General features: G+C 38.2%; 1 protein-coding gene across 8 annotated transcripts in view; it reads right to left on the reverse strand.

The window, feature by feature from the left end:
- Positions 1-315: 315 nt before the first annotated feature.
- The window catches only part of RBFOX2 (RNA binding fox-1 homolog 2), a 202,796-nt gene continuing 181,736 nt past the window's right edge, over positions 316-21,375 (reverse strand). For 3 of the 8 annotated variants that reach the window (XM_063308962.1, XM_063308968.1, XM_063308969.1), the window contains 4 exons: positions 17,131-17,173; positions 7,812-7,900; positions 6,263-6,335; positions 316-4,889 (listed from right to left, as the gene is read on the reverse strand). In XM_063308962.1, coding sequence (XP_063165032.1) covers positions 4,845-4,889; positions 6,263-6,335; positions 7,812-7,900; positions 17,131-17,173 — 250 coding nt within the window. In that variant the 3' untranslated portion in view covers positions 316-4,844. Of the gene's footprint in view, positions 4,890-6,262; positions 6,336-7,811; positions 7,901-17,130; positions 17,174-19,623; positions 19,664-19,696; positions 20,162-20,840; positions 20,953-21,375 lie in introns of those variants that run through there. The other 5 variants (XM_063308966.1, XM_063308963.1, XM_063308964.1 and 2 more) reach the window with 4 other exon arrangements.

A 21,375-nucleotide genomic window follows, 5' to 3' on the forward strand; every position in this document is an offset into this window, starting at 1 on the left:
AAGATACTCGTTTCAAAAAGTGACATACAAATCCAGTAAACATAAAAAGAGTATTACAAAATTTCCATGATTTTCAAGCAGAATCATTACACAAGATAAATTTTGGCCTGACTGTATAACCTATTATTTTGCTTAGACTTTGGGCATAACAGAATCTTATCCATCTCTCCAGGGCTAGTTTCTGAGTCTCACATTTATGCCTTAAATCTATTAGATTTGTTTCTCATAATAAAACAGAATAATTACAGTGACAGGGGACATCTATCCATCCATCTAAATTTTACAGGCTTGGAATGAAAACACAAGAGTCCAGTAGATGGTGTTTCTCTTTTATTTAAAAACAGTGCTTCATTACCATTTGCAAAGGATGAAGAAAGACTCCTCCTCCCTTGCTTAGAGTTTATAAAAGCCAGCAACATGATCAATAATTTATACACATGGATAATACAAAAAAAAAAAAAGAATAAAAGCTAAAGAGCTAACTACTCTGACCTTCACAATTCCAGCTACTTGATAATAATAAGAGTAACCCAATGAATACTGTATGGTTTGAAAGCTACTGTACAATATGATACTTGAACAGGGGGAAGGGGAGGGAACAGGGATGTTAGAGATTGCCACAAAGTCCTGGGATGTAGATACTACTTTTCCAGAGTCAGTTAGGAAACAGGATCCTGGTCAAGCAGCTTGGGCATCCTGGGGAAGGATCCAGAGGAGGGGAGAGCATCTAATTACAATGCATCCTATGTCCCAAAGGTACCTGGCAAAGAAGAAGTGCAGGAGACACTGCACCAAGAGTCAAGCCAGTTCAGGGCATATTAGGTCTTCTTCTGACAAGCAACAAGTATTACCAAGTCAGCTTGGGTGGTCAGTAAACTCTCTGTCATCTTGGGACCGCCCTACAGTTCTGCCTCAACTTTTGTCATCATGCCAGGGTCATGCCCCAGGTATTTACAAACAGAACTAAAACAAAACAAAATTAAAAAAACACCAAATTAAATCCCAGAAAGATTACTTTATCACTTATTAAATTCCAGGCAAAAAGAGCTGCCAAAATTGTGACACATCACTCTACTGAATATATAGACTAAATTCCTTGACAATTGCTTCTCAAAGCAACTGCAAAATGCACTTGAATATTCTGCTCCAAAAGAGAGAAAACAAGTAAGAAGCTTCTGATTTTCCTTTTAAAAAGTCAATAATTAATTGACATGAGGCAGACTACAAGCCAAAATGAATACTTCAGTGGACGGCTTAAAAAAAAAAATCTGCAGGAAATCTGCTATTGCTAAGGAGTGGGCCTTTACTCAGTTTTCATCTTTATTAACAGGCAGCGTTTAGGTTCTACATATCTGAAAGCCTCACAAGAAGCTTCTAATTGTCCAAGGCCTTGAAGTATCATCTAAACAAAATAATTGCAGAGGACTACAATGTTGCATCGTTTCTCTACCATCATGGCAGTAAGTTCTGCAAACTGAGCGCTTATGAGAGTTTGCTTCTCGGAAGGTGTGCCAGGAATACACTCCAAATCTTAAGGTTATCTAACCAAACAGGTGGGGAAAACAGCACACTCAGGAAATACCCTGAAAATATAGTTTCACTCTTCCAGAAGACAACTTGCCTCATTAATTGGAGATTTAGTTTCATTAGACTGTAAATAAAAACCTCAAAACAGGGGTGGGTGGATAGGAAATGGAGCAGAAGAGGTTGGGTTGATCAGACAATAACATCACCCAAATAGTGTTTTATGCAACAATGCAACAACAACAACAAAAAATCAAGTATACTGGTGTATACTACAACCATGTTTGAAATTCTCAGGAGAATATCAGAATAAAAACACACAAAATGTTACATTGGTTCTTCACCTTGTCCTTTAGGATTTTTGTCTTCCTATAGTAAAGCCCATTCAGACAGTCAACACACTCCTAAGCCTCTTCCCCACCCCACCCCACCCCGGCCCCCACTGCCATGGATCCCTCAGATGCCAGCATGCTGGAGAATGACAGGCACGTTCTATTTCCCAGGCTGCCTGCACACTCTTTAATTAGGTGCGGGTTGCAATAGAAGACACATCCACCCCAATCTGGTTTCTGTTCTTGAAACCTGAAGTGTCCTGCTACATATCTACTAGACATCTGTAACTGGAAGCCTTGACTTTGTATTACCACCTATGAAGATGTTTCAACTTTTCTAGAAATCAGAAGGTAAACATTATCTTGCTAAAATTTTGCTTTGTTGCAAAGGGGGTTCAGGCTTTGGAAAAATTGAGAGATGAGAAGGCATTAATAGGAATAGTATACTTCATCACATATTTGTGTTTCACAAAAGAGGCAAATGCTTTGTTCTTCCATTTAACAGCTAAGGAACTAGACTAGAGACATGTCTTAGCTGGAAGGCTAGTGATATAACTTAGGTGACAGCCAGGGTGACTGAGTTTCAATCCAGGAACAATCTGTAAAAGGACTCCACCTTTGTCTTTTATGAGCAGCACTGAACAGTACTCACAAAAAAATTAATAAAATTATACAGCTTGGAAGATTCATCAATATCCAGTGTTCAATCTTTCAACTGTAAACAAAAAAAATTTTTGACCCAAGAATTGTTAGAGCTCTCCAGATTGTATCTCTTTCTATAATGTCAACACAAGATTCTTCTCTCATAGTTGTTCTTCACTGTGGAACTCTGATGTGCCTCATTCCACAGGCAGAAGTCAAATGCCATCCTCCTTGGGATGAAAGCAACTGGAAAATCCGTTCTTCCTTCCTTATTTCTGCAATTTTGTGACACGAATATTATTCCTATTCTCTTCTCCTCATTTTAAACTGGATATGCATATATGCATATACAAAAACAAACTCAGAAACTGTTGTAGCAGCTTGGCTTAAAAACAAGACTACAATAAAAAAGTGGCCAATCATCTAATAGTCTGGTGCCCCCTTCCTCAGATAAGCAATATTATTAGACTCTCTCACTTAATTAAGATCTCTTCAGGCACCCTCTCTAGCAGTCCAGGTGCTCTCTGGTAAGCCACAAGAGAATACAACGGCAGTGGAAGCAAAGATGTATGACTTGTATATTACTGGATCAGTGTACTCACTTGATATCACTGAAGGTTTTCAGATCTCCTTTTCTATCACTCTGGAGCAAAAGATAATAGGAGCAGAAAGGGCTTCAACTACCCAACTGCCTATTTCTAGTTGAAAAGTCCTCCAATACTAATTTAGGGAGACCAGGAACAAAAGGGACTTGTGCTTCTGTAATGGGTATGGTTTTAAAATTACACTACACAGGATGGTACACTTGATCTTAGCCATAAGTCAGAGAGGCGACGGATTTTAAGATAAATCCGTGGGCATCTGTTGGGGGTGTTGAAAAAATAATGGAACAGTAGAAGAAGAAAAAGGATCCCTTTTGCTATTCTGATTTCTATAATTAGTGGCAAAATATTTGAGAGCCATGGTTTGCTTGACATCAAATTGCATACGTTTTCATTTTACAAGACTCCCATCTGTAGAACAAGAAAGAGTATTCCAGGCAGATATTCCAGCATGGGACAATCTCCAGGGTCAGAGTTTTCTTGAAGCCCTTTCTCAATTCCAAACTGGCAGTATTAACCCAACTGAGCAGCTTGTCTTCAGACAGGCAACCGTTAAGGCTCTGGTTGCAAATCAGAGTAAACATTAATTCTGCTTTTATATTATGTTTGGAAATTCTTTGTTTCCAGATGCCAATGCTAATGCAGGCATGGTTTCCAAATTAGTGTTACGACAAAAGAAAAAAAAATCCTCCCCACTGCTTTCCCTACTTTTCTGGTCCAGAATGCATTTTTCTCTTTTCATGCAATTTTTTGATAACATACTTGTAGCAAAGCTAACTGCCTCAGGGTGAAAAAGGAGAATCTTGTTCAGCGGAGGTGGAGCTTGGAGTAGCCCTGTGCAAGCTTTTCCCATAATCACTAGTCCAGAACCTCAGAATATGTAGAACTTTGCAGTTAAACTCTTGGTTTTCTAAAGAAAAAATATTTCCATCATGGCTCCAAATTCTATAGTTATTGCCCCAAACTTGCTACTCCACCAGAAAAGAGGGAAGGGTGGGAAGAGAGGAAAACCATAGCAACGGAATGATTAAAGTAAAGCCATGGTAGGGTGGATCATAATAATTAAAGATAGGAGTCTGCATTCATTTCAAGTCTTGTCCCCTAAAACCATTATTAGATGAAGTCTTTGGGCAGCTTTGAGCAGTTTTGTCTTGAAAATTATAAAAATCTTGACGTTTCTGGAGCTGTCCTGAGACCATGAGTGCCAGCTGGTGATAAAAGAGGAGATGTCTGTGTTTCCAACCAGCATGCAAGTTCCAGCTGCAGGCAACCAACATTGCCCCCCTCCCCCACCCCAGAGGGAACTTTCCTCACTATCCTGGCTCTTGGGCATCAGACCCAGGAAAAATAAACATCTACATATTCCTGACTACGTTCCATGATACTGATTCCTAACAGCACTCCTTAGCACTATTTATCTCTTTTTTGTGATTGGTAGGATAAACTATGCATATATAGACACAAAAATGCATTATGTTTACCACAGTTAAAAACAAATGATTGAAAAAAAATATCAAAAAAATGCACAATCTTTGGAACAAAAGAATTAAAGGCAGAAATTTAAAGGAAAAATACATATTTAAAGAACATAGTGAGGTATAAAAAAGTATTTCTCTTGTTTTTTTCTTTTGTTTTCCTCCTCTTCTTGCTATAGAGTTCCTCTACTAGTAAATATTGCAATAGCCAGGCCTCATGAACTGGGGGGAGGGGGCTGTCCCACTTGCAGGGGGGGGCTCATGTCACTTCAGTAAGGGGCAAATCGGCTGTAGCCACCTCGGTATAAACTTGCCTGCAGAATTAAAAAAAAAAAAAGGAAATTTAAAGATTTTTTAAAAAAAAGAATGATGCATGCAAGACCATTTTCCCATGCAACCCCCTATATGATTTAAAAAGCCATAGAATATCTTTTTTTAAAAAAAAAGTTTCCTTGGATGCCAACTAACCTGAAGTGTAGGTTTCTGAAAGCCTGGTCCCATATTATCTTCTGGATCAAGAACATTAATCCTAGGCTATCTATGACAATTTTTCACCATGTTTTCCTTGAACAGAATTTCTCTTTGTCCTTGCTCTGTAGTTCTTCTGCTACTCTTCTTCCTAGCCAGTTTCTTCATACTAAAAAGCATGAATGTCCTACAAGTTATCCTAAGATTATTTAAATGCAAATCAGAAGATCTGCAGATAGACTGCTCTGTGATGATGATAACATCTGAGAATATTTAACTCTGAAAAGGAAAGTAGCCAGGTCCAGGCCTTATTGCTCAGCTTCCTAACAAAATCAATTGGGAATAATGAACTTCAAGTCCTTCAGCTCCAGTACACTCATTACCAAGGTTAAAATCAATTATTGGCTTCATTAGTTACATTTGTAATCATTCATTAAAACAAAAAAACAGAACAATGGCTCTGGATACAAACAAAAGAATAAATTAGTCCCTTTGATGTCAAAATGCCAATGCCAATGCACATGGTAGGAATATGATATAAGGCTCTGACTGTATTCAAGACCTTCTCTGGGAATCATGCTACATACAGATTTCATTTCCTGTTTGGTAATTCGACCATAGCATTCCATTTACAGTGGGACTGGTGGCTAGCATTAACTTTCTCATATCCTTGTCTTACTTTTTAATTCTTACAATCCTTCACTAGCATTGTTTAGCAGTTAACCAATATGCTGGATACATTCTTTATGACACAACTCCTGAGACTACTCAACTGAGAATACTGTAGACAAGAGAAGTGGTTCTCATTTAGTAACCACTCGTTCAGCAGCCGTTTGAACTGACGACGGCACCGAATAAGCGGTAGTTATGACTGGTCCTTGTACTTATGGCCGCCACAGCATCCCGTGGTCATATGATTGTGATTTGCAACCTTCCCTGCTGGCTTCCAATGAGGAAAGTCAAGGGGGAAGCAAGCAGGAAGTTGCAAGCTGCGGTCATGTGAGGTCCTCATTTACTGATCTTCATGGTCCTTGCTTAACGATGGCAACTGGGACTGCTGGAACTACCATCTCTAAGTGCGCAGTCATGTGGTTTTTCAACCTACAACCATGTCGCTTAATGATAGTTTCCAGTCCCAATTAGCATCATTAAGCAAGGACTACCTGTACCTCTTGGTAGAAGTACAAAATCACCAAGGAAGAGGAAAAACCATACTCACCACAGCGCCAACTCCATAGCTAGCAGCAGGGGCAAGGGCATGGTAAGGGTCTGTTGTGTACACCCTGCCGTAACTAAACAAAAAACAAAAAATGAGGGGTGGGATAGTGAGGAAAAAATTGTCAGTCTGATAAAGGCCTTGGTCATCAGAAGAAACGGAAATGTATGAACTTCCTGCCTCCACCCCACCTCTATTTTCTCCTCCTCCATATCTAAAGAACTTGTTTAATTCAAGAAGGAATTATTGGATCAATATTCAAGGGTGCTAACCCCAAGTATTCACAATTTAATACTTTAAAACAAAAAGGCTTCATTTTAAAAGAAGCACATTCTACATTGTGGTGGTGGTGCTTGGGTGTGAGAAAGGTAGGCCTACAGTAAACGTGTTTTGAGTCTTATTCTGAAAATATATTTTTGTTTAACAGAATTTCACAATTTTAGACTGAAAAACACATAAACCTACAAGACTTCCATTAAAGTTGAGACAGCTTTAGAGGGGGCAACCAGGGCATGTGCCCCAGGCGTCACGCTGGGGGGTGTGTGCCAAAATGGGCGCGGAATTCATGTTTGCCCCAGGTGACACAGACCCTAGTTGCAGCCCTGCAGCTCTAACTGATCATCCCGTGGAAATAAGAAATAAGTGTGAGCGACCCTTGCAGGAAAATCAAGCTCTCCCCTTGAGAAAGTGCTCTCACAGCATCCAGAGTCCTTTTAGGTTCAAGAACAGAAGTATCTATTGCTGTTATGGCTGTAACACCAAACAAGACGCTGGAAGGTGTTTGAAGACAAAAGTGCAGCACAAGAATGAAAGTGATATGTATTGTACTTTCATGCGAAGGCTTTATATTGTCATTCCTACTTATGACAGCTACCTGCTGTCATAGGGCTTATCATCAAAAGTGTTTTTATGCTCAGCAAGTGTGTATGGCCTTTTCACAGGTAGAAAATCATCCCATTCTCTCCATCATTGGCTTAATGATTGTGATTCTAGAGAACAATTATGCTGAGCTACACAATAACTTGCAGTGACCAACGTATGTATAAATCAATGATGCCTTATTTGTGTGGCCACGGACTATTACCCAAGTATGGCAGCAAGGTATAATTCATCTCCAATATATTCCTTTCTCACAATTTGTAAGCCACTTTCCGTAACCCCTCAGATCCAGAGCAGGGGGCTGGAGGCAAAAAGCAATGGTTGGGGGTTGTTGGTTGCACTCTAAAACAGCACAAATTCCATAAAAATGCCATCAGGAGTATAGACTGCAGCCCTAAAGGCAATCGACTCTGCCTTGCCCAGAGACAAGAACAAGGTTGGCAAACACTGATCCTGATGCATAACTGCAAAATCCAGCTACCTCTCTTGGAAACACATAAATCCTTAGGCTTATAACGTTTCTTTTCACTTAACATTTGCTAGCAATAAAACTGGAAGTCATGCTTTTGGCATTTGCAGCTAGGATGCATACTGAGGAATATCAGGAAATGTACTACACTGTTAAAATGAAATACTCTCCAGATACATCAAAACCACGCCTTTCCTTACATACCCATCACTGTAAGCTGCTGCAGCAGCTGCAGCAGCAGTGGCTGCTGTTGCAGTAGCGGGCTGCGCATATCTGTAGGCTGCATATCCACCCTGCAGGAAAAAAAGAACTGGCTTTATAGATACCTTTCTCCTTAAACAAAGTAGAGTGATATATACAACACATGTACAGAAGAAATGTTTCAAACTGCATCAACTCCCATGTCACAATTAATTATGAAAACATTCCCCGATCCACATATATTTTGCTATCTCCCCAATGCAGTACCTGATGAAAAGTCCTTTATCAGTAAGCAAATCAAATGGAAAAGGCTGTACTATCATAGTGCTTGTAGGTCTATTTATTAACAAGAATATCAAACATAAAGCTGGTGATCACCCTGACCGTAATCAATATAAAAGAATGTCTATGGGAGGAAAGCACTGTTACCCACAATTATAATTTTAATCAGAACTTATTTTATAATATAAACCTGTCAAGAGATTGTACAATTTGATTGTTGATTATTTGTGGGGAAAACATCCCAGTATTTGTCCAAATCATTAACAGAGATTATGAGCTACTTAGTCATTGTTTGGGTTAGCTAAACCAAGGTAAGTGAAAAACAAAGCAACTAATGCCACCATGCCCAAAGTAAGTTATTATTTTTTGCATAGTCACACATAAGAAGAGCTGTTCGTAACAGATCTCCTAAGAGGTTTCCAGGGCTATACGTTAAAATCAAACACCTACACAAGCTAATGTTTAGGAAAGGAATTCCATATATGTAAGGCATATTAAAATGACCTCTGAAAAGAAGACTCTCCAGATGAAGCTCTGAGTGTCTCCAATAACTTAAACACTATCTTCCTGATATAATCTTCTCTCTTGCAATCTCTTCCTTGCCAATTCCTTCACTTAATTTAGAACTTAATGGCTGTAAATTCACTGCTATATGGGTTTTTTTTCTGCCAAAATCTCCATAATGGCTTTTGCTTGGTTTTGTAATATCAGATTCTAAAGTTTAACCTTTAAGAGTCTTCATTTAGCTACATATGACCTTCCTTTTATTTTGTCCTATGCCTGGACATCATAATCCTGTCTCAGTAAAAGCCAATCCTCTTTCTTACATTTCCTACAGTGGGGGAGGCTTTCTGTTGCTCCTTCCAGTTTTAATTATTTTGTATCTATCTTTTTTTTAAAATGGGAAGTTAGTGTGGTACAAAGCAGAATCTGTCTTTATAAGGATGTATCTGGGCCTAAAATAGGCTCAAAGGGTAATCTAAGAAATCAGAAATCATGGGTGCCTACAGCCCAATATTTTGTATGAAAATGTGCACATATCCACCTCCACCTAAGAAAAAAAGATATGTTGAACACACAGAGCATCTGGGACAGGGGAATGGCTAGAGTGATTAGTCTTCTGGTAAACGTAAATATAAATGTGTGTATGCATGTGTATACTTATTTACTTATTTTACTTGGCCCATGTCCACCATGACAGCCATTTAGTAAATGTGCAAGCTTTCAAAAACAGCCATTCTGTGAGAACATTCATGACATGCTGTCAAAATTACAAATGTGCTCGTTTCCTCAGTCTTGCGTAGAACTAACTTTAGTGGGTCTGTCTTAAACAGAAATTCTCTAAGAAGGGGCTATGTTCAATTCTTCACATTACAGAGTAACCAGCATGCCATTGGCTATGTTATCATTGCTATCCAGAAACTTCATGTTTCCTTTTAGTCCTTTAATTCATCTGGATGCTGGAAGAATGAATTTATGAAACAATCTTGTTTTGGTGCTATACCTACTATAATAGGTATACCTATTATAATATTGCTTGGGAAATTAAAAAATAATCAAGAATACAAGACTGCAACAGGCGACCAGTGCGATCATTATGAAAAGAAAGCAGATAGCTGCACATTTCACTGTAATTTCAATACAGAAATACTGTATTTAAGATAACTGATGCACCAATAACAAAGCTTTAAACTATTAAAATCTTGTGCATGGAAATCTCTCTTCGGGAAATCTCATCTCACGTAACATATAAAAGGCCTTCACAGATTAGAAGCCATGGCAGCAAATAATTACAGTCTTGCAATTTTATCAATTAACAATTAGCTTTAAAAAATAGTGTTAAACTTTAGAAGACTGAATGTTATGACAATCAGCAAAAAATATGAAACCTGCAAAACAATCTTAGTGATGAATAAAGATTCCTCTGAAACTCAAAAAACACTCATACTCATTCAGTGAGCCAGTCTAAGTTGGCTTACTGAAATATACTGTTTTACCTTCCTTGTATTTTCTATTATTTCAGGCCCACATGTAATTGTCAAGCACTGGAATCAGCCATAAGGGTATAAAATCCAGAGAAGTGATTTCCCCCTTCCTTAATAGTTGTATCAACCATTAACAGTTGTTGTATCAAGTAATTGTAATTACCATTTCAAGTGTCTGGTTTTTATTAGCTTTACTGAATTCTGAAGACTGAAATGTAGAGGAGGAGGAATTGGGAATGAAAATGCAGATGTGTTCATGGCATGGAACAGTTTTCATGAATGTAAACTAAGTATGAACAGTGTTATCTTCTCTCTATCCAGCTATTTCATGACAGGCAAATCTATAGCAATTACTATAGAATATTGAGGTCCCTCTTTTTTTCTTTTTTTTTTGAAGGAAAGAGATCTTAAAATGTCTAACCTTTAGAGCTTTTTGGGAGAGGAGAAAGGGAAACTTTCCCCTGACTTTCTCAGATTACTTAGCAATGGTAGACTTAAAGGGTTCTGAAATTAGCTCACTTCAAACCCACTCCTGTCCCAAAATGAAGAACTGTTCTATTGCTTCTCCTTGTGACTGTCTCTATTCTGAGTTTGTTTAGCTCTTTATTAATCTCATTCTACTGACTATTAGTAGCTGAAAAAGAATTTACAGCAAGGAGCTCTGCTGTAACAAAGCTTCAGACATATTGGTATCTCTTTTCTTGATTAAAAAAAAATCCAGATTGCAGAACTTTCAGCACATCTGATATTCAGGCATGCTCAGATGTATTCATCTTTGTCTTTGGCAACACTGATTGCTGAGCAGCTTGTCTCATAATGTGCCCAGTGTGCTCCATTCCCAACATAATTTTTTAAATTTGACATTTGAGATAATCAGCTGAGTTCAGCCTGACTGTGAATATGAGGACAAGATGCAGTTTGAAACTAAAGATGTTTTTCCCATTTAAGTCTTTTTAACTTGCATTTTTTGTAAAGAAAAAAAGGACTGGAATTGGGGTGGGATATGGTGTAACATTAATTAATTAAATTAAAATCAAAATAAAACTAAGCATGCTGACATTTGGAACTAAAAAACAACCAGCAAAGTCACCACGTTCAGACTCATATTGGCTAGTTCTATCTATCCCAGCATTCTCTTGGGACAGCAGTTTGCCCGAGGCTCTACCACAAGCTCGGTGAAGTACACAGCCTCAATTACTAGAGCGTGCAGCCACAACGACCTGCTATTACATAAACAGTCAGTCACCACTGGAGTTAACATTCCAAATCTTAAACAATTCCCAAGTACCCCAAAATAAAAAAGAACCTCCCACCCTAGCCCTGTCCCACACCACAAATGTTAATAATTATAACAAGCAATAACCCATCTGTTATATCAGAGAAGGGAACAGAGACTCCACTGAGGGACTCAGAGCAAGATGTTAACATTTCTTAGCTGGCTGCACAATAAACAACAACAAAAAAGGAAAAATAATTCATTGGAAAAATGGAGTTAAAAATAGCTGATGTGTATTTTGGGGTAAGCATGCACTGATACAGATGTGAAATTGTTAATAAAAAGGAATGCTGAATATACATGAATGGTCACATCTGTGTGATGTGAAACTTGCAAATGTTTTTTGGATCTGTTCACAGAACATGTTTAACCGGGTCAAGGGAAGCTGTAGAAATACCTTAACCCAGAAAACTAACTGGAAAAGAACTCAGTGGGGTTAGGGTTAAGCCTGGGGCTAAACTAATTGCCAACAATCAAGCCAGTTGGGTCACCTATTCCTTCTTTTTCTATGTACTCCATCTCTCTCATCTTTTTACTCTTTGGCCCCCACAACCACATAGGGGATGAAAAGGGAGCAGAGAGATTGGGACCGGATGGTTCCTGTGTCTATCATGGTGCCAACCTCCATCAAGATACTGTGGTTTTGTTTTCCCTTTTCGGGGGGGGGGGGGCACGTAATAAGAGGTGGCTAAGAAAACTTATAAAATGACCACTCCCAATCATTGGCAATTATGCACTGCTGACACATGGGATTAGTCAGTTAACCAAGGTGAGTAGCTGACTTCAGCACCATGTCATCTGAACACATCCGTTAGATGTCCATTAAATAAAATCAAGAGATGGGCTCAAAACACATCCCTGACAAAAGAACATGGACATTTAATTATATGAATGGATAATGCCTGCTTGGAAATTTACTAGGCCAACTTCAGCTAGGCTAAGAAAAAGCATAATGTATGCTAGTTTCTTCCCCAACCTACACGAGCTTTAGATGTACATGAAACACATATATAAATCCCAGTATAAGCTTGCTTAGGAAAAGGTTTTTGAAATGTGAAATTTTAGGGACTCCTAATTTGCTATGTCAATTTATTTAAAACTCCATGGAACAAGTCCAAGCTTATAATATCTACAATTCCCGCAGCTTTGGCAGAAGAGACTTGCCTACTAACTTGCTTTTTTTTTTTCTCCCTTTCCCTGCCTCCCATCTGTTTTATATTTCTCTGCATCCAATCAAATGTTATTTAAGTCACCACAGAATATTCTAGCATTTAGCATGTTCCTGTCAATCAGTAAAAGAGACAGATCATGACCAGCTGTTTCATATTTATCTGTAGCTGGACAATAAAACCTCCATTTCAAATAATATAATCGTTGTGCTTGATGCTCCAAATTTCAATTATTTAGACTATTTTATTTTTCACCTTCAAACCCAACTGGGCATCAGTGGGCATGTGATGACAGATCCCCTTGTCCTATAGACAAGGCAGCCCTGAGCACCTCATGCAAATAGGAATGAGGAAGAGGTGACTGCAATGTGGCAGTCATCAAGTTATCAGCAATAGCAAGATAAAGGGAAGAGCTCTTTACCGTACAGCTGTCTACTTCAGTGCAGGGCAATAAATTAGAACAAGGACTGTCCAAGTGCTGCTTTAGCCACGGGGGAAGATGGAGATTAGTTTCATTCATTTTGTCTGGAATTCATTTAAGCTTGATGTGTCTCAAGTGCTGCTATAAGAGTCTTTTATTAACCTCTCCCCATCATACGTAGACACGAGGAGACCTACAATATGCGAAAGGTTTCCTATTTGTATTCTGAGCACAATGTTAGACAAGCACTGAAGTGAAACCTAGTGCTCTTCACAGGCCCTGGAAATAGTAGATATCAAGGTAAACTATAAACAAAAATACAGCAAAACATATCTGACTTTATATATTCCAATAAATGGATCCTGGTTTAAGTATTTTTTTTCCAATAACGGACAAACTTAACAGAAATGTTAACGGTTTCTTGTTGTGGAGCAACACATTTTCAATGGAGAGAGAGTTGCATTTTTTTTGTCATGTTAACTTACACCTTCTAAGTTACAGGTGCTGCCACCTGTATGTTAGATTCATGTATCCCCTGGTTGGCTAAGGCCATCTGCAAGGTGATTTTTGTTCAGTAAATTCATCCTTTAGTGAGGGGATGGTCCTACTTGCCTTGAAGGAGGCAGTGGAACATCTCCTCAAGAAGCCATCGCTGGACACTGTACTGTTAAGGTAATTTTTGACTATCTCCAACCTTCCCTTTTGGGATAAGGTTGTAGAGGAGATGGTAGGTCTTCAGTTCCTAAGAGCCCAGGATGAAGGAAATTATCAGGAGCCCTTTCAGTTGGGTTTCAGGCCTGAGTACAGTACTGAGACAGCATTGATTGCAATTTGTGAATAGCAAATTGGCAGAATTAGGATAGGGGTGTTGCAACCGTTCTGCTTCTACTTGACCTCTCAGCAGTTTTTGATACCTGATCATTTTCTTTTTCTGGAGAGCCTCCAAGGATTTGCAGAGGTGGGTGGGTGTTAAAGCTGTTGTACTCCTTTTTCCAAGATCTGCTCCAGTTGGCATTTATGAAGGGAGAAAGTTTGATCTGAAGGTTTCTGCTTTACGGGGTTCCTTAGGGTTCAACACTTCCCCACTCGTCTTTAACATTTACAGGTCTTTCTCTTGGTCACTCATGCCTTAGTTACCTCTAATCTGGATTATTGCCAAGAATGGTACATGGAGCTTCTTTTGAAGATGATTTGGAAGCAACAGCTGGTCCAGAATGTGGTATAAAGTGTTTTGCCTATGTGACAGCTCTATTTCATGAGCTGCACTGGTTATCATGTTACACCACTTTACAATATGTATTTATTATAACATTGAATGTCATCTAGAGTTTCTAGAGCAACTGAAGTAGCTTCTAAATTGATAAAATAAAATAAACTTTAAAAGTATATCGGTCAAATGGTAATTACAGAAATGCCAGTAAATTAGACAGTTTTATTTTATGTCATGTGAGGAATTTGTGGCCTTCAAGAAGTTGGTGAAAACTCCACCAGTCCAGAAAATACGGCTAATGGTGAATTATATTGAGGCAACTTGTGGAAGGCACAGCTTCCCAATCCCAGTACCAAAACTTTAAAGATGAATAACCACCTGCTAAGACACAGATCAACATTTATGGATACAAATGGAAAGATTCTAGGTTCAGTCAAATTGCAAGGCTCCAGAATTGTTTTTATACTTATATTCCTGTCACCATAGGGAAATATATAGACTACTAGAAGTTTATAGAACTCGTAAGATTCATTTTATAGAACCAACTTGAAGAATAAAAACTCAGCTCCCTTCCTTAAATTCTGTATTATTAGCTTTCTTTACACTGATGCCTTAAACAAGCCTTCTGCTTTTTGATGCATTCCAATGTGTTGAATTTCAATTTAAAGAATCCCTCAGCCAGCAGGAAATTATGGAAGTTGAAGCTTTAAACATAGAAGGATCTTGCTGGAAGTTTCTTTTTGCTCTCAAATAATGGCCAGAGATTCATTCCAAGATGCAAGTTGGACAAAAATATGTTTGCTTTCCCATACACGTAGTCATGACCTTGCCAGAACATTTGCTCCTGTGTGACAAATATATAATGCTGGGAAGGATGAATTCTACTTGATCTCATCTTTGCAGGTGCTGATTCAGAAACACATTTCTGTATCAATGTATGAATTAAAAAAAAAAAAAACCTATTATAAATTAACAATTTTGGAATCTTTTCCCCTGAAGTACTGAGTGAACTTTAATCCCAAATACGTACTTTTAACACCATAAGATATATGTTCAGGATTTTTAAAGCATAGCATCAAATTTGGGGGTTTGGGACAGCAGGTTCAAATTTTAAAAGCAAAAAATAAAAAAAGAGGATCTCATCTGTTTTCCAATAATAGAACATGGACTGGAAGTTCTTAACGCATGAAAAAGTGTAATTCTTGAGAATACATTGAAGATTATATTTCTATACCTATAAATAAAAGCAAGAATTCCTCTTATTGTAGCAACTAGAAAATTACAAAATAATTGTAGTCAGTTATTGCAACTGACCATGTTTCTAAAATATCAGCGTTTAGGCTTAACTGAATGGCTGTGAATTCAGGATATGTCAGTGTTTATCCAGGGAACACCGGGTCGTAGAGAAAAGTGTTCTGAGAGAACTAGCTTAAGCCATATTCAGATGCAGCATTTAAACTCTCCTGGGGGACTAAATTTCATTTCCGAGAGTCATTTTTTCCCCCAGATTGATACATTTTGGGGCTGCAACACTGAAAAATCAGGGCCCCAGTATTAAGTTGACAAAAATATTCTGCCACACAGTTAAGTATGTGAAAATCGGCAGAGCATTCTTAACATGTTGTGAAAACAGTTTCCAAAATATCCACTACCCTAGTGGCTGAAGCTTAGAAGCGGGGAAATGAAGCAGATATCCCAGATAGTTTTTGCAATAGAAGAGAATATATGTAGCTCAGGGTTGAACTGTGGAGTCCTTGGTGTTCTCTGAGCTTGGTTGTTTGCTTGCAGACGTTTCATTACCCGACTAGGTAACATCATCAGTGCTAATGAGTGTGAGGTTTGCTGCCTGTTTATATACAGTAGCTTTCCCAGCCAGTGTTGGTGGGGGTGTGGTTTTCTCCTTGGTAGTTCTTAGAACCTAGTGATGATGTTACCTTGTTGGGTAATGAAATGTCTGCAAGCAAACAACCAAGCTCAGAGACCACCAAGGACTCCATAGATAATTTTGGCCTCCTTTAAGAGTTTTCAATGTTAGAATCACTCAAACTCAGAAACAGCTGGACTTGCAAGCTGGAGAGAAAAATGGATCCACAGTCAGAGTTCTCCCTTCAAGGCTGAGGGGTCCAGTGTCTGACTTCGAAGAGGGGGAAATGCTTATCTAGTGACCCTTAGGATGCTGCCTCAAAGATTGCAGAGTTGTTTCAAAGGTGATCCAATATACCCACACAGAGTAACTTGTAAAGACCTGTACTTTTGTTCTGTGCTATGCTGCCTCACATCTGTGAGACATTATCATTATACTGTACAGTCTACCTCTTGTCTAGAGCAGTGTTTTTCAACCTTGGCGACTTTAAGATGGGTGGACCTCAACTCCCAGAATTCCCCAACCAGCATGTCTGGCTAGGGAATTCTGGGAGTTGAAGTCCACCCATCCTAAAGTCACCAAGGTTGAAAAACACTGGTCTAGAAGGTTCTATCTTGACACTGCTTATTATTGATAGTTACTCTAGCTCAGAAAATAGTTGAGAGTCAATGGTTTCGGCATTTTTTTTTAACTCTGCAATTAAAGTGTTCACTTCTGTGCTTCTCTACAACAGATTATTTATTTTTAAAAGAAGAATGCATAGCAACAGGATTCCCAAGCTTGCTTTCAAGATGACTATTATATATGCTCCTTAGAAAGTATGGATAAGGAACACAAAAGAAAAAAAATAACACATGCTTGTATTATGCTTGTGTTTTCCTAGTTTGCTACCTAGGTTTAGAAAAACCATCCTATGTTATGGGATTTGTGCAGCACTGAGACAAATGAGAGTTCTGATCACATGCTCACACACATTATGTTGGCCTTTTATTTTTCTTTTAAAAAAGACTCTGTTCCCATCTCTAATTGGAACTGTTAGTATTAATTCAATTTTTTTCTTTATCCCACTGCAATCCACAATCTGATTGGTTGGCAGGTCACACTGGCACTCCTACCTGAGGTATTTTAGCGCTAATGATTGGTTCCTGTAAGACTATTCTATAACAGAACACAGGAAGAGCAATTCAAAAACACAGCTGTGGAGGGAAACAATCAGACACAAAAAAGCCCAGGAAAGGGCTTACCAGCCTTTTCTTTCCTTAGGATGCAAGCACACGTTTCACAGAAAGGTTTGGTCCTTTAGGATAGCCACTTTTGTGAAATAAATGAACCACACGAGTAGAAGCTGTGATCAAAGCTGTTACTTTCCACACCTACACTATGCACTCTGGGGCTGCATTTTTAATGCCAGAGAGCAATAAATCTTTAGCATGGAAACAAAATAGCTAGGGATGTTTGCCCCATAAAAGAAGAGGGAGACAAGGACAAGAAAAAAAATAGAAAAGCAAAAGATGTAAGTGGAATCTGAGACCACTATTTTCTCTTTCTAGCTTCCTATCATCTCAGTTCCATATGTTGCTATTAACTGAGTTTCATGGGAATGGTTTTGTTTAAACCTTCTTTCATTCCAGTTTTTAAAGAAAGCTTCCTCTATATTTCTAGCATAGCTACACATCGCTGATGCTTTCTTCATTCCTCCCACAATAGTGATTTTCCCACAGAAGCAGGAAAATGAACTGCTGGTGAATTATTATGGAGAAACAGCACCCTTTTGATATATGCCAATTAAAACAGCAGAAAGCAGATGGCTTAGAAGTTACTGACTGTCACCATCACAATTCACTTCAGTTAGCAATGAAAAGCAATGGAGAAAGTTTGGTTCATCCATCTTGAGGGATGTATTTATTCTCACCAGTCTCAAAGAATGACATATCCATTTGAATGTTAAAAACAATATATTCTAGACCTTAAGTAAATATCAAGGGTATTTTGCAATAGGGGATATTGTGATGATGCTACACTCCCAGTATTACTCCTTTATACTAGAGGAGTAAGTTGGGGAATTACCAAGCTGAACACTTCTCTTATTGCATTGCATTAAAATACACCACAAAGGATGTCATCCATTTGCTTATATTTTCATTGCATCTTCTCTGTATAAGATATTATTTCAGCAGTGCTGTGAGAAGGGGGAAGAGTAGCCATTTTTCTGTTCTTCTACACAAATTACATAATGAAATCTGAACAAGGTAGAAAGGGCACAAGTGATGCTTACAACAACTTGAAGTAACAGTTCTGTTCATTAGACAGAATATCTCCCTAATTTGCTGTATCTAGCTTCTGCAAGGGAAGCATCTTTTTAAGAGTCATAGAAACTGATAAAGCAAGTGAAGGTTGCCTCATCTATTATCTGGAATGAATTTCAGTAATTATATGCCTTTTAAAATGAAATTACTTTCTTTAATAGTAATTATATTACATTCACTATAATATCACCACAAAGATCATGTCTCTGCTGTCTCTACTCTTCCACTGACTTCACAATCAGAATTATACTTTAAATTCATTTAGTGAAAAGTTTGATTGCCAGCTGTATTTTACCTTATCTAAGAAATGTATCAGATATTCTTTATTGGTTGTGCTTATGACCACCAAACAGCCACAGATTTCTGGGCAGTAAACAAATGCTTACTTTACAGTTCTTAGGTGCCCATATGCTGACTTAGAGCTTGCATTTGTTAAATTCTAAATCTTGCATAATTTGATGCCTTTCAGATATGTTGGACTGTAATTCCCATAAATCCCAGCTGGCAGGGGCATGGCCAAAGTCAGTCCAATCTGGAAGGCATCGAGTAGGGGAAGCCTGTATAAGGACTGCTGTGAACTGGACCAGCTGATTCAGAAGGTACAAGAAAATACCCTTTTAAACTAATTTTTTGACTCAGGGGATTTATGGAGAACAAAGTAAGTATGTGAAATATGTATCATCACATTTAGGAGATAAAGTGTCAAAATGCTAACACTCTCTCTCTCTCTCTCTCTCTCTATATATATATATATATATATAATCACTCTTGAGTAAAATATTTAACATGCTGCAAAAGGCCCACAAATTCACCTTTATATGTTTGTGGACCTTAGATTCTATTCCCTACATAAATGAAGCTTTCAAAAAATCTCAAGAAGAGAAAGGAAAGGGGTAAAGGAAAGGAATGATCTGAGGCAAGATCAGCCTTCTTATTTTGGGTATCCAAATTATGCCAATTAACAGGGCAATGATGGAAATTTTCATTTGCTGATCATATCTCAGGCTGATTAGTGCTATACCATACCTTTGTGAAAAGAACACTCAGTATATTGAACCTGGCAATGGTCAGAAAACCCAGCTCAGGTTTGCACCCAGGGTCAAGTGCAATAACAGAGAAACATGCTTGCATTCTTTAATATATAATATATATCCACAGGGAAGAAGAAAATTAAAGAAAATTATATTAACACAAGACTAAACCAAAAACATCATCATCAAAGAATGACAAGAACAACAACAACAAAAAAAAGGCTGGCTTGTCATGGGTTGGAGATGAAAAGGCTCCAGTGTATGTACTTACATAGAGGTCAGCACCGTAAAATCCGTCCTGGTAAACCACACTGCAGAAAATCCACACAAAAACAAAACAAAAAAACAAAACAAAACAAAAACAAAAAGAACAGAAAACACATTCCGGTTATTGAGGACGGCAGCATGCACATGCATTTTACACAGGCAGGTGATGTATGAATCCATAACCTGGGCTTTCGGGCAGGAGCAAATCAGCAGAGTTTGTGTTTGCGCACGCACGCTAGACAGCTCCATGTCATCTTCCATGGCATGCAGGCGGGCAGGGCAGAAGGGGAGACAGTATGCAAAGGGGGGATGGGGAGAAAACAACCTTTATGCTGTACAATAGAGTGTTGTCTTTAAAAACAAAAACAAAAAACTAAGCCTTGAAGAAGAGAAACACAACTTGAGAAACCTTGACTCTAGTTATTAACCTGGAAAGGCTTTCATTAACCCTCTAAACAAATTAATCAACTGGTTTCATGTAATGGGCTCCAAGTAGAATAAGCAAGGTCATTGGGAGTAGTTCATCCAGTACTGGAGTCCACCTAGATCAAAAACACACCAAAAGTTGTGTACTTGTCTGCATCTTGCAGCCTTGTGTGATCACTTCTGATATCCATACATCACCTTTTTTTTTTACATTAGACATGCAATAAGTTTTGGCTGATCACACAAGCATGCAAAGTAGTATTATTTAGCACCTAAAAGTACTGATTCAGAGTAAAAACCCCAAAATCATTCAATTCTGATCAAAGAAAGCAAAAACAAATGTAATAAAAAATACCCACAATGTATTGCTTTCACAAGCAGAGATTATGAGCTAAAAGGGTTAAATAACTGATTCAAGTCTGCAGAACTGGAAAATAAGAAAGGGGGTTCCCTGGGTAGACAGTAATGATACATTCTACAGAGAGACCAGCACCTAGCTCTCTTTTGAATCTAACTGCTACTAAACAGCTTGTTCTAACACATCCAGAAAGAAATGAACTGCGAAAATACTACAACTTATTGGAACATTTCATAGTGTAATGTGCTTTGTGTTGACAGGGCAAAAGATCAGGGAAAGATAAGAAAGGAAAAGAGAGCCACAGCCCTGGTTATGAATGCATGCTTTGCACAGCTTTCTGTAACTTTATTCATTTGATAGATGAATGCTAAATCACTCATATTAAAAAGCATTAGTTCCCCATATATGAGAGCCTTGTGGGTATGTATCTGGCTTACCAGTTAATGTTATCACAGGCTAGGAGACAATATTACTTGTAATTTTTTCCCACTGCCAACTGGAGTGCAAAATGATGCCAAGCTTCTCTCACACTGATCAGAATACACCCACCTATAGGAAGTTACAAACAACAAGGCTAGGATAGCTTGGCTGTAAATTTGCTTTATAATAATCATATTTCTATAGTGATGCAAGCTTATGTTATTAAAGTAATCATACTCCACTTCAATTTTGAACTAGAAAAACATAGCTGATAAGCTTAAGTATACTTGATGACACTTTACTACAGGAAACTGATGTCAATTCAGCAGGGAGAGGTATGCCATATACAGTATATGATTGATTACAGTGGGGAGGCAAAAATAGGGATCTGTTTTCATTCGTGTTTTGAGTTTATCAACCCCATCTTATTAAATTGGTAAGTTTGTAAGATGAATTTCAGAGATTTTGCCACTTAATAAACATCTCCTTTCTTGCCATTGATCACTTGGAGACGATATAAACATTTACTTGTATTTTCTTGCTTTGCAAAGC

The sequence above is a fragment of the Candoia aspera genome, chromosome 7 (assembly GCF_035149785.1).
Source record: "Candoia aspera isolate rCanAsp1 chromosome 7, rCanAsp1.hap2, whole genome shotgun sequence".
Lineage (NCBI taxonomy): Eukaryota > Metazoa > Chordata > Lepidosauria > Squamata > Boidae > Candoia > Candoia aspera.